At 37.1% G+C, this 15,200-nt stretch overlaps 1 protein-coding gene across 1 annotated transcript in view; it reads right to left on the reverse strand.

The window, feature by feature from the left end:
* The window catches only part of CEP162 (centrosomal protein 162), a 93,754-nt gene that overhangs the window by 27,914 nt on the left and 50,640 nt on the right, over nt 1-15,200 (reverse strand). The window contains exons 14-19 of the mRNA XM_081829359.1: nt 14,184-14,289; nt 11,382-11,508; nt 9,988-10,151; nt 9,130-9,234; nt 5,765-5,977; nt 1,822-2,474 (exon numbers count right to left, since the gene is read on the reverse strand). Coding sequence (XP_081685485.1) covers nt 1,822-2,474; nt 5,765-5,977; nt 9,130-9,234; nt 9,988-10,151; nt 11,382-11,508; nt 14,184-14,289 — 1,368 coding nt within the window. The remainder of the gene's footprint in view (nt 1-1,821; nt 2,475-5,764; nt 5,978-9,129; nt 9,235-9,987; nt 10,152-11,381; nt 11,509-14,183; nt 14,290-15,200) is intronic.

Consider the following 15,200-nt stretch of genomic DNA (forward strand, 5'->3'; position numbering starts at 1 on the left):
ACACATCAGATAAAGGGCTAGTCACCAAAATCTATAAAGAACTTCTCAAACTCAACACCCAAAGAACAACTAATCCAATCAAGAATTGGGCAGAAGACATGAACAGACATTTCTGCAAAGAAGACATCCAAATGGCCAACAGACACATGAAAAAGTGCTCAACATCACTCGGCATCAGGGAAATCCAAATCAAAACCTTAATGAGATACCACCTCACACAAGTCAGAATGGCTAAAATTAACAAGTCAGGAAACGACAAATGTTGGCGAGGATGCAGAGAAAGGGGAACCCTCCTACACTGTTGGTGGGAATACAAGCTGGTGCAGCCACTCTGCAAAACAGTATGGCGGTTCCTCCAAAAGTTGAAAATAGAGCTACCCTACGACCCAGCAATTGCACTACTGGGTATTTACTGCAAAGATACAAATGGAGTGATCCGAAGGGGCACGTACACCCCAATGTTTATCGCAGCAATGTCCACAATAGCCAAACTATGGAAAGAGCCTAGACGTCCATCAACAGATGAATGGATAAAGACGATGTGATACACACACACACGCACGCACACACACACACTGGAATATTATGCGGCCATCAAAAAAAAGAAATCTTGCCATTTGCAACGATGTGGATGGAACTAGAGGGTATTATGCTTAGCAAAAGAAATCAATCAGAGAAAGATAAGTATCATTATGATCTCACTAATATGAGGATTTTGAGAAACAAGACAGAGGATCATAGGGGAAGGGAGGGAAAAATGAAACAAGACGAAACCAGAGAGGGAGACAAACCATAAGAGACTCTTAATCTCAGGAAACAACTGAGGGTTGCTGGCATGGAGGGGGGTTGGAGGGATGGAGTGGCTGGGTGATGGACACTGGGGAGGGTATGTATTATGGTGAGCACTGTGAATTGTGTAAGATTGATGAATCACAGACCTGTACCCCTGAAACAAGTAATACATTATATGTTAATTAAAAAAAAAAAGTGAGGTACAAATAAGAGGTAACTTGTGGAAAACTGGTACTGACAGAAAGAGGACTAGGACTTGGTTTGATGACAGTGAAAAAGATCTGAGCATGTTAGAAGGGCTCAGAGAAAGAGACAGTAGACAGTACCTAGTGATTTTGAGAAGGAAAGGGATAAGCACGAAAGTTCTTCAAGGCGTGAATGGATGTGAGCACTAGATTAATTTGAAGAGTTACTTTGGAAAAGAAGACCTTTTCCTCTTAGAATGTCAACTAGTTTTGTTTTTTTTTAACGACTTATTTATTTTAGAGAGGGGGGAGAGAGAGAGCGAGTATATGAGCGGAGGCAGGGGGGCAGGCGCAGAGGAAGAGAAATTCAAGCAGACTTTCTGCTGAGTGCGGAACCTGACACAGGGCTTGGACCCATGAGATTATGACCGAAGCCGAAACCAAGAGTCACACGCCCAATTGACTTGAGCTACCCAGGCGCACATGTTCAACTAGTTTTAGTAATAGCTGTTTTCTGCAGTCTGTCATCAATGATGACATTCATTTGCAAAAAGGCCCAATGGGTCAGCTTATTAACACTACCTAGATAAATGCGGAAAGACAGGATTTGTCAGCCCGAGGACATGGTTCAGGTTGACATGGAGATTCAGGTTCATCAGAATCTGCGCTTCCAACAGGTAGAGGATCCTACTCTGAAAGAGGTCTATGCTTAGCAATGTAATGCAATTTCTTAAAATTTGGTAATGAATTCAGTTCAGGCTAAAACCACCAGAGGAAATACTTCTTATAATTTTGATGTTTTTATCTTTATATGTCCCCATATAATTACAGATTCACATTTTACCTTTTCATGGAATTTTCAAATTGGTTCATTGCTGCTTCAGATTTCATCTTTAGCTCATTCCTCTCCACAATTAATCTCTCCAGTTCATTTTTCAATCTGCAGTTTTCTTGTAAAACCTCTGAAACATGGGAATCAGTAAAAGTATGTGGTTGGTAAAGCTTGCCATCCAGGGTTCCAGGGAATGAGTTAGCACTTCCTTTACCTGAATGCAAGCCATCTTTCTTCACCCTTTTTGCAGTCACTTCCTCTCTACCCTTAGAGTTCTGATTAGACAGCATCATCCTTCTCTCCTTCTGAAGCCTCTCCACAGTTTTTGAAAGGTCTTGTATTTCTCTCCCCTTCGCAGCCAGCTCCTCATTAAGTCTCACCAGCTTAGCTTTAGCATGAGCTTGTTCTATCTGGAATTCTATAGACTGGAAATCTTTATCATCTTTATCATTTTTCTTGAGTTCCAATTCGGCATTTTGATGTTTAAGAATGTCTATTTCAGTTTCAAGTTTTCTGACAGTGATCTGATGGGCTTCCTTGATGTCGTCAAGCTCCTTCTCTAGTGCTTCAACCCTGCGGGCACTGTCAGGGTGCTTCTGGGGTGCCTCCTTTAATCTGCAGGCAAGTAGCTGCTCCTGTTCCTCTAGTCTCTGTTCATACCGAATCTGAAGAAAAGAATCCGTGTCATGTCAAAACCACTGCTAAGTAGGTCATTTGTTAGTGAAGCCCTGTGTTCTTTTGGGTCCTACCTATTCCTTCATTCAGGCACTCATTACATATTCTAATGCTTCCAACTCTGAATTCCCTCAGTCAAATGTACTGAAGTCCTAATCTTAAAAGGGCATAATGTTATATATTCTCCATATGTTGTATAATTTCACAATTAATGTGTTTCTTTATAAACAAAAATTACACATTTCTCTACACCCCAAAACTTATTTTAAGTATCACAATCGAACCTATTATTATGTACCTTCTCTATGCAAATTGACAAACTGTATGCTTTCAGGAGAAATAGGGAAAGCAATTGGGGGCACTGAAATCTTTAAGAAATAGTGCATTTTCAACTTCCTAGTATCAATTTAGGAATCTCATAGGAAGTAAATCAGCTTGGATTTGTTATACTGGAGCTTTAGTATTACAAACAAAATAACCTAAATAGGTTACTCTGCGGAGGGAGGCACTACAGTGTTTGTTCATTCAATGAATATTTATTGAGCTACTGCTGTATGCCAAGCATTGTGCCAGATTCTAAAGATAAAGAAGTGCAGCCTTCAAACAGTTCACAGCCTGGTCAGGAGAGTGACATGGCATGTTTCAATGTCCTATGATAACTGTGATAATGGGCCTATGAATATGTGCAACGGTGATGATGCACCCCAGTGTGTCTGGAGGCCTGAGAGAAGGTGGGAAGACTGCAACAGAGGGAGCACATTTAAGTTTGGGCTTGAGAGATGAGTGTAAATTTGAGGATAAGCGGAAGCAGGGACATTTTGGAAATAGGAAGAATACATGTAAAGGCAATCTAATGTTTGGTGTGTACTGGGAACCAGAAATGAAAATAAGTGATAGAGTGAGCAGGGACAGGAGGGGCATGGGGTAGGGAAATGCAAAAAGAAAAGTCAGGGTGGGTAGATTTAGATATATAAAAATAGGGTAGGGGGTTGGAATTCATGCCTCTATTTGGTGAGTGGAATGCTAATACCAGTTGAATTATTATAATCATTTATTGAATGTTTGCTACACTCCAGACAAGGCAGTAGGGCTTTACATATACTTTGCCACTCGATCCTCCAATATCCTATGAATTAGGGATTAATAATTAAGTAAAATATTTTAGCATCTGCTCTGTGTCAGGCACCTTGCTGAATGATGGTACACAATGGTGAGTAAAAGCAGAACAGTTCCAGCCATCATGAAGTCCAGAAGCTAGACGGGGAGAGTGATCACTCATGATCCAATCAAAATGGCCAGAAATGTGGTGGATGCAATGGAGAAGTGCATGGGACTAGAGTGCCTGTAAGATAATTTTTCTACTAGGGAGTCCATGAAGGTCTCACTGGGATAGCAACACCTGGATTGAGAGCTGAAGGACAGGAATACCTTTACTGTGAATGAGGTGGGCAGAGCATACCAGAGGCAAGAGTCTGCAACATGTGTGGCTGCAGGAAACATGGCAAGTAGGAGAAACATGTTAGTATAACAGGACAGAGAAAGCATCGTGGGAGAACACATTGGACAGCGAGTGGGGTCTGGCCATACATGGAATTATAGGCCATCTATTTATCCTAAGAGGAACAGGAAGTTATTGAGGGATATAAATAAAGGTAGGGGTGTGTGTGTGTGTAAGACCGAGGGATATGGAAATATAATTTTGGCTTTACTGTCAAGAGCTGATTAGAGGATGGATGGGGTGAAGTGGGTATGTGTAGACTAGTCAGGAGATTACAACAGTTATCCAGCCATTTTTTATTAATGATGGCCGTAGAGTGACATGGTGATAAAAAGGGACAGAGGAAACTGTAAGAAATTTAGGAGTAAAAGTGGTATAACTGGCACTAAGTCAGTTATTATCGCCTTTACATATGAGGACAGGGAGACTCAGCAAGCCGAAGTAACTAGTGCAAAGTCATGAAGCCATAACGGTGAAACTGGGCCTGGACAGAAGGCTGGTCTGACTCTAAAAGCCTGTGTTTTCCACTGCACTGCAGTCTCCTTCGGATAAGAGGCAGTCTATTAAAAGTAGTGTGGGGTCAGATGAACTTGATGGAAGGAGGTCTGGAGTGAACGTTTAGGGGAATAGAAGAAGAAATTGATTAGCCACAGCAATAGGCTTGCCAAGTAGCACTGAGGGAATTCGCAAGACCAGACACCTACACACCTGTGACAGCCCGACTCTCACAACTGGGCCATCTCCTCAGAAACACAGATTTGTGTGAGAGGAGGAGTGGAGAAAGAGATGGGTGAACTGGAGCAGAAAGCGAGGAAGGTAAGCATGGTTGAAAACTGGGTGGTTAAAAGAGAAGTCCATCTTGGAAGTTAGGAGAGTGAGAGAAGAAAGAGAACCAGGTAGAGAACTGAGAGATTTGAAAAACAGGATGGAATAAACCCAACTTCCTTGACAGGACCTTAAATTAACTAGCAGGCCAATGTACTTCCAGGTTTTCAACCTTTTACTGTTTCTGGAATCTAATATCCTATCATCTGTTGCTTCTCTCAGGATGGAAATCTGTGGAGAATGGGATCTGCTTCCTAGAAGCAGCTTGGCCTAGGATTTGATGCCTTGCTCTATCCCTCACCAGCAGTAGCACCTCAGGCAAGATGCTCAATTGTGAACATCTCTGTTGCCCTGTCTGTAAAGCAGGATAGCAATATCTATTTCTCACCAGTGACTGAAGGATGATGCAGGATGAACTAAAAGGTCTGTGAAAGCATCTAGCGTGAATTACCGCCGAAACTGTGTCCTCAACAAATTTTTAAAAGTAAATGAAATACCACATCTTCTTTTATACTTGGTCATCCTAGCATTTGTATTTTCAAATTCTTTCCTCATGAAGGATCAGAAAACTCAGAAAAAAATTTTCAACAGCCTGCTCTACCCCCAAGACATATTCTGTCTTACTCCCTTCTCCCTTATCTAGGGAAATTTCAAAAAAGTATTTTCAACCATGGTAACTAAAAAACAATTTTTTATTGAATATACATCAGAGGTGTTTTACTCTGCCTTTTCATGACTTAATTTCCACTAATTCTACTATCACTGAGAGGGGGCCATGTGCTTGATTTTCCATGCTTGAAACAAAAAAGATAGGATGGGTCTAGGTTTCTTTTGCATCTGCTGACACTCATGGCAAAGGTTTTATAGGGAAGGATGTTTAGTAATTTGTAAAAATGAGACCTGAGAAGTGCCCAGCCCCCATCGTACTGAGACCTTGAGGGTCTAGCTGGCTCTTACCTTCATTTTCTGGAACTGTTGTTCCATGGTCCGAAGGCTTTTCTTTGCTTCTTCATCTCTGCCCTCCAAATCAGCCTCTAGTTTTTTTATCCTTTTTTCCATAAAGTCCACTGTATTTCTATCCACTGTATCACCAGCTGCTGATGCAGCCAATATTAAAGCAGGTAAAGAATTGGGGTATCTTCTCTTTAGAATTCCTTCCATTTCCTTAACCTTTTAAAATATTTTTACATATATGTAAGGTCACAAATATATTAAAATTAAGCAGTTTGATGTATAAATTTAGATTATGCTCTATCAGTCATGGCTAGATTTCAAAGAGATGTTTATATCACATCTTAAGACTGAATCAAATGCACAAAAATGGATTAATTTCAAATTTTATATCACTAGATTATGTGATTTTAAAACCCTATAGTATAATGTCTAGTTTAGTACTGGTTAATTTATAGAAATCCTCTTATATTTATTTGAAATAGATCTTGGCACTTTCTATTATATTAGTAATAGCCAATCTTTCTGAGGACAATGCTCTTTCCTTTTTTTCCACAGACTCCCTTGGATGATCATGTTTATACTATCTATTAATTGAAAAATGACTTATATGCACATGAATGTACAGAATTTTTGCAATAAACACATAGCTTCCTAAGCACCTGCCCCTACTTGCAACAATTTCCACCCAACCTCATCCCTCCTACAGATGTCCCCCTGCAAATGAAGTTTGATCTATTTTAAAGTTACTTCTTTCAATTAGAAAGCAAGGAGGATTAGATAATATTTAATGAAGTCTTCACAAAAGACTACTTTTCATTTGGTCTATTAAACAATAACATATTTTATGGTCTTTCTATAAGAAAGAACAGTGCCAAGGCCCACAGAAATTGGAGCTTGATATTATATAGGTGCATGTGTGTATACTTGTTTTTATTAAAGGTATTATGGTTAAGGTATCTTAGAAAAACATATATAAAACATGAAATTCTTTGTTGAGCAGTTTTCTACCCTCTGAGCATACAATACAATAAAATAGGACAAGAGAGGTAAAGTGGGAATGACAACAATACCAATTTCATGGCACTGTTAAATTTAAGTGAGGATTAAATGACATTTATCTTGGTAAAGTGCTTAGCAGAATGCCCAGCATACCATAAGGACTTGTTAATATTGGCTTTTATTATGATCTGGTCTCAAAAACTACCTTTCCCTAAGGCATGATGGGTTGCTGGTGCTCAAAATCCTGTTTATAGATTGAATATTGTTCATGGTAAGTATTCAAGGATCTCATCATTTGCAAAGTTAAAAGCAAATATTTCCGTTCATGAAGACAGCTTGCACATTCACATTATGTACCATAAATTGTAATATATCCAGATACAAATATTGATAATTTCATCTGCAACATTTTCAAAGCTTTGCTTTCTCTGGTATTAAAAATCTAGTTATTTGGAGTAGATCTAAGCATATAAAAGTATATACATACACATAACACATCATATATATTGAAAAAAGATCTTGATTTTTAAAAATGGTTTATAACTTTATAATTAATGCTTTCACTTAAAATTTTAAGAAATGTTTTAATCTAATTTTGATTTCTTAAATGTTTATTACATTTTTGGGGGAAAATTCAATTTTATTTATATTTTCTTTAATTTTGCTTTTTAATATTATTCTTTGGTCACTAATACCAGTGTGGCTCTCATACAAAGTAAATGCTTTTTTAAATATTCTCAATGGAAATTAAACTATGGAATATTCCACTAAATAAAAGCATGAGTAAAAAACAGCACATAATCTGAAATTTTCATTATAACATGCATCTAATTAATTAGTCCCATTTTTACTTATGTATTATTTAGAAAAGGAGATTATTATTAATTATTCTATAATTAATCTATTTCAGAACATGGCTCCAAAATGATTCTGAATATACTGTGATATACCTCGATTTTAAAATATACGTTAAGGTTTAAAATCATCAGGATATAAATGTTCATGGGAACAGAATAAGATCTGAAATGTACATGCAGCAAACTATACAAAATACTATTAATGAGCAATATTTTAGAAAGATATAGTTTAAAATGGTAAACCAATAAGCTTTTAATGAAACCTTTAATAAAAGAGACAGGTAACTGCATAAAGTGCTATATTTCTAGTCAATATGGATCATTTCAAGTCTTAATTTTGCTTTTAAGCATGCTTCTGTTTTTCACTCTGATACATTCAGTTCTACATTATTTCTCTTAAAGTCATCAGGTGGAGAAGAAGTTTCTTTGGTCTTTTTTCTCTCACAGTTCCAGATGGCTTCATCTACATTAGCTAATTTAAATCTTAAGCACTGAAAAATAGCCAAGCAATCCCAGACTATAGTTATTTCAGAATATTTGTAGCTCTTCAAGACACTTCTGTCCTATTCCTTTCCTGGCTACTGAGCCCAACTAAAAATCATACCTTTTAATATAAGAACAGGTCCTGTAAAAGTAACAAAGTTAATTTTTTGCTTAGTTTTCCTTCTCTCATAAAACTGGGATAATAGTCAGCCCAGTGATGACCTCACAGTTTTGGGTTTGTGATGGAATAATGGCCATACATTGAAGTGTCATGACTTGACTACAGATTCATGCTCCCTTATGAACAGGGCTGGAAATTCTTATTTTGTTTTAATACTGAGTTATGAATACAAATGTTAATTACAGAATTTTAAAAACAAGGAGAAAGTTAATATTCCACCCTACAAAATAACTACTTCAATGAAAAAACATCTTTATCCTAATCAGCATCACTATACGATTTTTGAAAAGGTCTCCCAGCTACCCAGACCATGAAATGAATATTTCGAAGCTTGACAGTGAGCGAGAACTCAAAATTAAGGCCAGCTTTTTGGAAGGCTAAATGTTCTATTTCCAGGGCATTCTGCAACACTTCCCAAGCACTTCTAACATGTTCTCAACTCAAGGATCTCCTTTCCTATACTCCTTTCTCACCAAACTCTCACCAGGAGAAGGAATCCTAACTCCATACCCAGAGTTTTAAAATGCTGCTTGTTTCTAGATGTCTAATAGAGCTGGAATGCAAAATAACCTTTCGTCCACAGGTCTACCATCCAGTGAGGCACAACAGCCTACACATTCCTTATGCAGAAAGCCACAGACTATATAAAATGATTGTGTTTACTACTTTTATTACTGTCACTTTAAGTATTGTGTATCAAGTATTTAAAGGACAGTTCTATATTAGAATAAATTAATAAAAACAGAATTTTCAGGTCAATTATATTTTGTAGGAACTACTGAAACGAGAGAAAACAAAAATGCACAGTATATAAAATACCTTAATGAAAATTTACCCTGAACACATACTTGTCGCTCTAGATCCTGAATTTTTTTGGCATCAGCTGTTTTCTCTTTTAAACGTATCTTCTGCGGAATAGATGGATTTCCAGATTCAGCTTTCAGTTTCTCAACCTATCAAAAGGTAAAGAAAATGTTAAGAAGCATATTTAAAACACACCTGAGAAACCCCAGGAGAGACGCATAATGTATTCATTCATTCATTTATGAATTCCCAGATAGGGCGCTGTGCTGGAGATATGGAGGGCAAACAAGATAAGCCTGCTTTCATAGTGCTTGCACTCCAGTAGAGGAGACACATGATACGCTAATAAAGTAAATCAACGAGTAAATAAAATAACTTCAGAGAGTGACAAGTGCTATGAAGAAAATAAAACAGAGTGACAGATTGGGAAGAAAGGTCAGAAGGGGGCAGGATTGGTAGCTCCATTAGATGAGGAGATCAGGAAAGGTCTTTCTGGGGAGTAGAAACTGGAGCTGAGACTTGAATGAGGAGTGAGACATGGAAGAAACTAGGCCAGAGTAATCTAGACCAAGGCAACCCGTGGAGCAAGCATGTTCAAGAATTGGGGAGGTCTGGTGTGGCTGCAGGAGAGTGATGTGTGGAGTGTGATACATACAGATGAGGCTGGAGAGGCAGACAGGGTTCAGACAATACGGGGACCTGAGGGGTTATGAAAAGGAGCTTAGATTTATTCTCAGTCTAATCGAAAACAGACTACACATCTAAGAGCAAACCCAAACCCAAACCAGCTATTTTCATTATTAAAGTTTACGGTACTGACTCAATTACACTTATAAGGCTAAGAAGAACTAAATGTTGAATAGGGTTCATCACAGAAATACTTTCTAAAATGATCTTACTACCTCAAGTTTGAGCTTCTCAATTTCTTCATTTGCTTCTTTAAGCCGAACTGCATCTTTATCCAGAAGTTCCTGATTTTCAGCATACCACTGTAATCTTTTTTGCAGACGACTAATTTCTTGCTTATGTGTTTCTTCTAAAATCTTTATTTCGTATAATTTTTCACCTATAAGAAAAAGGAACTCCTGAACTTGATTGTAATTTTCCAAAATATGGAAATAAACTAAATTATATGAAAACCAATGCCTATAAAATGAAAGCATTATGAAAAAATAAGAAGCAAAAAAAAAAATGATCTTTGCAATGTAGTGTCCAGTTTAATCAATTTGTAAAGAGAGATGAAGACTGTCTTCAAAGTCCAAATCCTCAAATTCATAGCAAAATTGGCTGTGTATAAATTTTTTGATAAATCAGTTATTTTCCCACTTTCATTATGAAAGCAAAGTTGTTTCCATGGGACAATAAATGTTGGGTCCAAGAAATAATAAACATGAATTCCTACAATTATATTAAAAATTGCAACGGGAAGCAATAGAGAGTGTTTACCATGCATGATTTCATTTCACAAAACAAACATGATGGGCACTATTATTATTATTATTCTATTTTACAGATGAGGAAAGCAAATGTAATTTTCTTACAAACGGGTAAGTGGATTTTATTGTACATATCTTACACTGAAGATCATAATATCACAGCAGAAAGACCCTCCAAAGTCTCCTCTGATCCACTTTTCTAGCCCTGGGTTCTGTCATCCTAAGCTCCAATCCATAGGCGCACTCAACAACATGCTCAAGAAACACACTCCAGCAACCTCCCTCCATCCCTTCACTTCTGTGTCTTCCAATCTGTCAGGACCCAGCTCAAAATGCTACTCTTCCCTAAAACCCCTACGTAGTATCATAGTACCATGTCTCATGTTTATTTGTAATTTTTAAAATACTAAACTTTTCTGCATTCTTATCTTACTCTCCTTTGTTTTCCCTCGCAGAGAATGTCACATTTATCCTATGTTTTCTATAAACACAGTACAGTGTTATTTGTTCATCTGGCAAATACTTGAGAGCCTAGGTTTCGGACCCAGGGATAAAAAGGCAGACCATGCCCTCAGGAAGGTCACCATCTAGCTCGGGTGACAGACATGAACATGAATAAATACAAGATGCCACAAATTCAAAATAATCCTTGATTTTTTATGATCCTGCAATTATTCCTGCTAAAACCAATCAAATGTGCATACCTATTAATAATCGGTTTTTTAAAAATTTTCTAAAATTACAACATACTTAAAGGAATAGCATTTTGATTCCTTAAGTAGTAATAGCAACTATTACTTAAATTCAAGATTAAAACACTTATGAGTATAAAGGCAAACTGTTTCAGCTCAGCGTTTTACCTGTGGCATAAGCAATCTCATCTTTGGCTTGGTCTCTCTCTTTCTTCATTTTTTCCAAGTCTACTTCAAGAGCTTGTTTGTCTTGCTTCAGTCTTTTGATGTCTTCCAATAAACTGTTTTTTTCTTTCTTGATAGTCATAGAATTACAAAAGCATATTAAATTGTGGTATAGGCTCTCTTTTACCCCATCCATCATAAATTCTACATACGTATTTTTTATAAATACATAATTAGGGCGCCTGGGTGGCTCAGTCGTTAAGCAGCTGCCTTCCGCTCAGGTCATGATCCCAGAGTCCTGGGATCGAGTCCCACATCGGGCTCCCTGCTCAGCGGGAAGCCTGCTTCTCCCTCTCCCACTCCCCCTGCTTGTGTTCCTGCTCTTGCTGTCTCTGTCAAATAAATAAATAAAATCTTTAAAAAAAAACCAAAAACATAATTTTTTTTCCTAAATTTAGTTCTGGTGTCATCATGTTCTTCCACCCTGCCAAATTATTAATAACTCCCCATAGCCTACTAGATTAATTCTAATCATCTAACTCAACATAGCCTAAAGACCTCCCAATGAACCGTTCTCACTTCTCCTGGATTACTGCAATAATGTCCTAACTAGTGTGCCTTTTCCACTTTTAGCAGCTAGTCTATTCTCCTCACAGTAGCCAAAGAGATTTTAATTTAAAAAGTACTGAAGTATAACTGGCATACAATAAATATCCTGTAGTTTCAGGTGTACATCATAGTGACTTGATATTTTTATACATTATGAAATGATCCCCATGGTAAGTCTTGTTATGGTCTGTCATCACACAAAGTTAGTACATTATTGACTAGATACCCTATGCTGTCCATTACACCCCTGTGTCTTATTTTATAACTGGTAATTTATATTTCACCTGCCCTCCAACACCCCCCACCACTTTCTGGTAACCAACAGTTTGTTTCCTGCACCTCCAAGTCTGTTTTGTTTGCTCATTTATTTCACATGTAAGCGAAATCATACGGTATTTGTTTTCTTCTGACTTATCACTTAGCACGATACCCTCTAGATCCAACCATGTTGTCACTTTCTCCCTATCCTATCTAGCAATCAAGTTAAAACAGAAAAGTTTCTTGACGTCTTAGCCCCTCGCAAAGGTGGGTGGATGTTTTCCTAGTCTGCTGCCCTACTGAAGGATAAGGCCAGCTGAACTCCAGATGTCCTGTCTCCACTTTGCTGTTAAAGCTCCAGCCCATGGCTACTAAACTAAAGGCCTAGGAGCAGATGTTTACTGTTAGGTTTTTATCCCGCCTCATTTCTGGTCCCTAGAGAGTTCTCTCACTTTCCTGAGAACTTTTACATTTTGCATTTACAAGATGTTTATTCTATTTTGTCCAGCATTTTCTGATGTTTTTAGTGGAAGTTTTAGTTTCCTGTCAGAAAATATTTTCAAAACAGCACTTTTAAAAGGTTGCTAATAACAATTTGAATAAAGCTGATGTTTGGCTTGAAACCTTACTATGGTTTTCCAAGCCTTCATAAACTGCAATGATATTAATTTCTCTCTTAACTTGCTAATTTTTGAGGCCTACTGGCAAGGGAGTTAGGGAGAGTCCAACCATTCACTCTTTCTTCTAACCTATCTGCCTAACTACGTATCTCTTTAATCATGCTATACATGCATACCTGCACCTGAAGAAAGTTGCCAAATAGATTCATATTTGAAGCTGCATCTTAAATACCACAAAAGGCTGCTAAACATGTTATTAAACTAGGGTGTGTTTAGATTTCTACGTAACAAAACTTTATATGATTTCTCGTTAAAAAGTGTATGTATTTGGCATTCTTCTAATTCATATAGTCATTCAATAGATTAGAAGGGCTTTTTTAGTCTCACGCCATGGTTCTTAATGGGAGGGAGTGGGGAGAATTAACTACCATCCCACAGGGGACAAGTTTGGAAATGTGGCAGTGAGCACATATTTCCTGGGGACAGGGATGACAAAAATTGTGCAGTATATGGAACTGTTCTGCTTAAAATAGAATTAACCTGCCCAAAATTCCAAAACTTCTCTCACTGGTAAATACCACTTTAGAAAATTCTAAGCCATATCCTTTATAATACGATTCAATAAAAATAAAAAAAAAAAGTTATGGAGCAGCTATTGTATTTCACATCTGTGTTAAGTACATGGGAGGCAAATATTTGTAGACACAGTCTCTGCCTTCTAGAAGTGCACAGTTCATTGAAGACCGGTAAAAAGCCACTTAACATTTTAAGGTGAACAATCATCTTCAAAGTATTTTCCTATTTTAGCTTACATTTCTAAGAAGGAATTTTTGAAATAAGGTATATATGCCCTAAGTAAGGTTATGCCTCCAGTATGGCTCCACCTGACGATCACTAGATGAGAGGCTGGATTATAAAGAGGATGCATGGAGCACTGGGTGTTATATGCAAACAATGAATCATGGAACACTACATCAAAAACTAACGATGTAACGTAGGTGATTAACGTAACATAATAAAATAAAAAAAAACACAAAAAAACCCCCCCCCAAAAAACTAATGATGTACTGTATGGTGACTAACATAATAAAATAAAATAAAATTAAAAAAAAATAAAGAGGATGCCATCGAAAACCAGTATTATGTCATTTTCTCTAAGGTCACATGTATATTAAATGCTAATTTAAGATATACCTAAATTTTTTAATGGTATGAAATTTATAACAGATTTTATCTATTCATAAATTACAAAAACAGATTTTTTTTACACATATGGAAATTTTAAGAATAAATTCTTTACTATACTTACGCAACTTACCTGTGCCACCCGTAGTTCTGCTAACAGATCTGTAAAATTCTGGGTTTTGGTGGGCTCTGAATCTTCAACTACTTGAGACAGGAAACGACTTTTGTGCATCTGTTCTCTGATTTATTTTGAAAATGAAAATATTTTTTTTAAACAAAGTACTCCTTTCAATGCAAAATATACAATTCTTAAAATTAAAAAATCTAATGGACATTGCAACTATTTGAGCCACTGAAGAAAAAAAGGTTATTTACTCTAAAGATTAAAATATTAAAATAGTAAAAGAAGTATAAGGGAGATGTTTGTTCAATTTAAAAGAATTGAAACCCTAACATCTTGCTTTCTTTATAATATAAAAATACTTTCTACTAATTCTCAGAGAAACAAAACTCAATGTGCGAGAAAGATGTGCTGCATTTATCCTGTGGTGCTACATCTTCCCTGCTACATCATTCTAGACTCCTTTCTAAGAAACACAAATCACCAATCATACACATGATAAATGACAAACAAAACCAAACACAGTCTATTATTTGAAGTTAGAATCAATTTTTCTGGTTTTCCAGAAACATTATACAAGGAGTTTAGGACTGCATTTAAAATCATCTAATCCTACTGTAAAGAAACCCTCTATTTCATCGTGAAAGCGCATTTAAAGCTTCAGTTTGGGATCCGGGAATAGATCTCTTTAAACCCATGTAATATGAGATGTGATATTTTAGAATGCTTTATTGAAGCATACTTGATTGAAATCAGATATAAATGCTTTCACGCATCAGAACTGGGCAGATTATCACAACTGGCTTGGGGTCATACATTCAAGGCCAAAGAAGCTGCTGCTGCTGCTGCTTTTTTTTTTTTAAGATTTTATTTATTCATTCATAAGAGAGAGAGAGAGAGGCAGAGGGAGAAGCAGGCTCCCCGCTGAGCAGGGAGCCCGATGTGAGACTTGATCCCAGGATCCTGGGATCATGACCTGAGCCGAAGGCAGACGCTTAACCATCTGAGCCACCCAGGTGCCCTTCTTTT

The sequence above is a fragment of the Leptonychotes weddellii genome, chromosome 8 (genome assembly GCF_054177405.1).
Source record: "Leptonychotes weddellii isolate Sample4059 chromosome 8, ASM5417740v2, whole genome shotgun sequence".
In the NCBI taxonomy this organism is placed as follows: domain Eukaryota; kingdom Metazoa; phylum Chordata; class Mammalia; order Carnivora; family Phocidae; genus Leptonychotes; species Leptonychotes weddellii.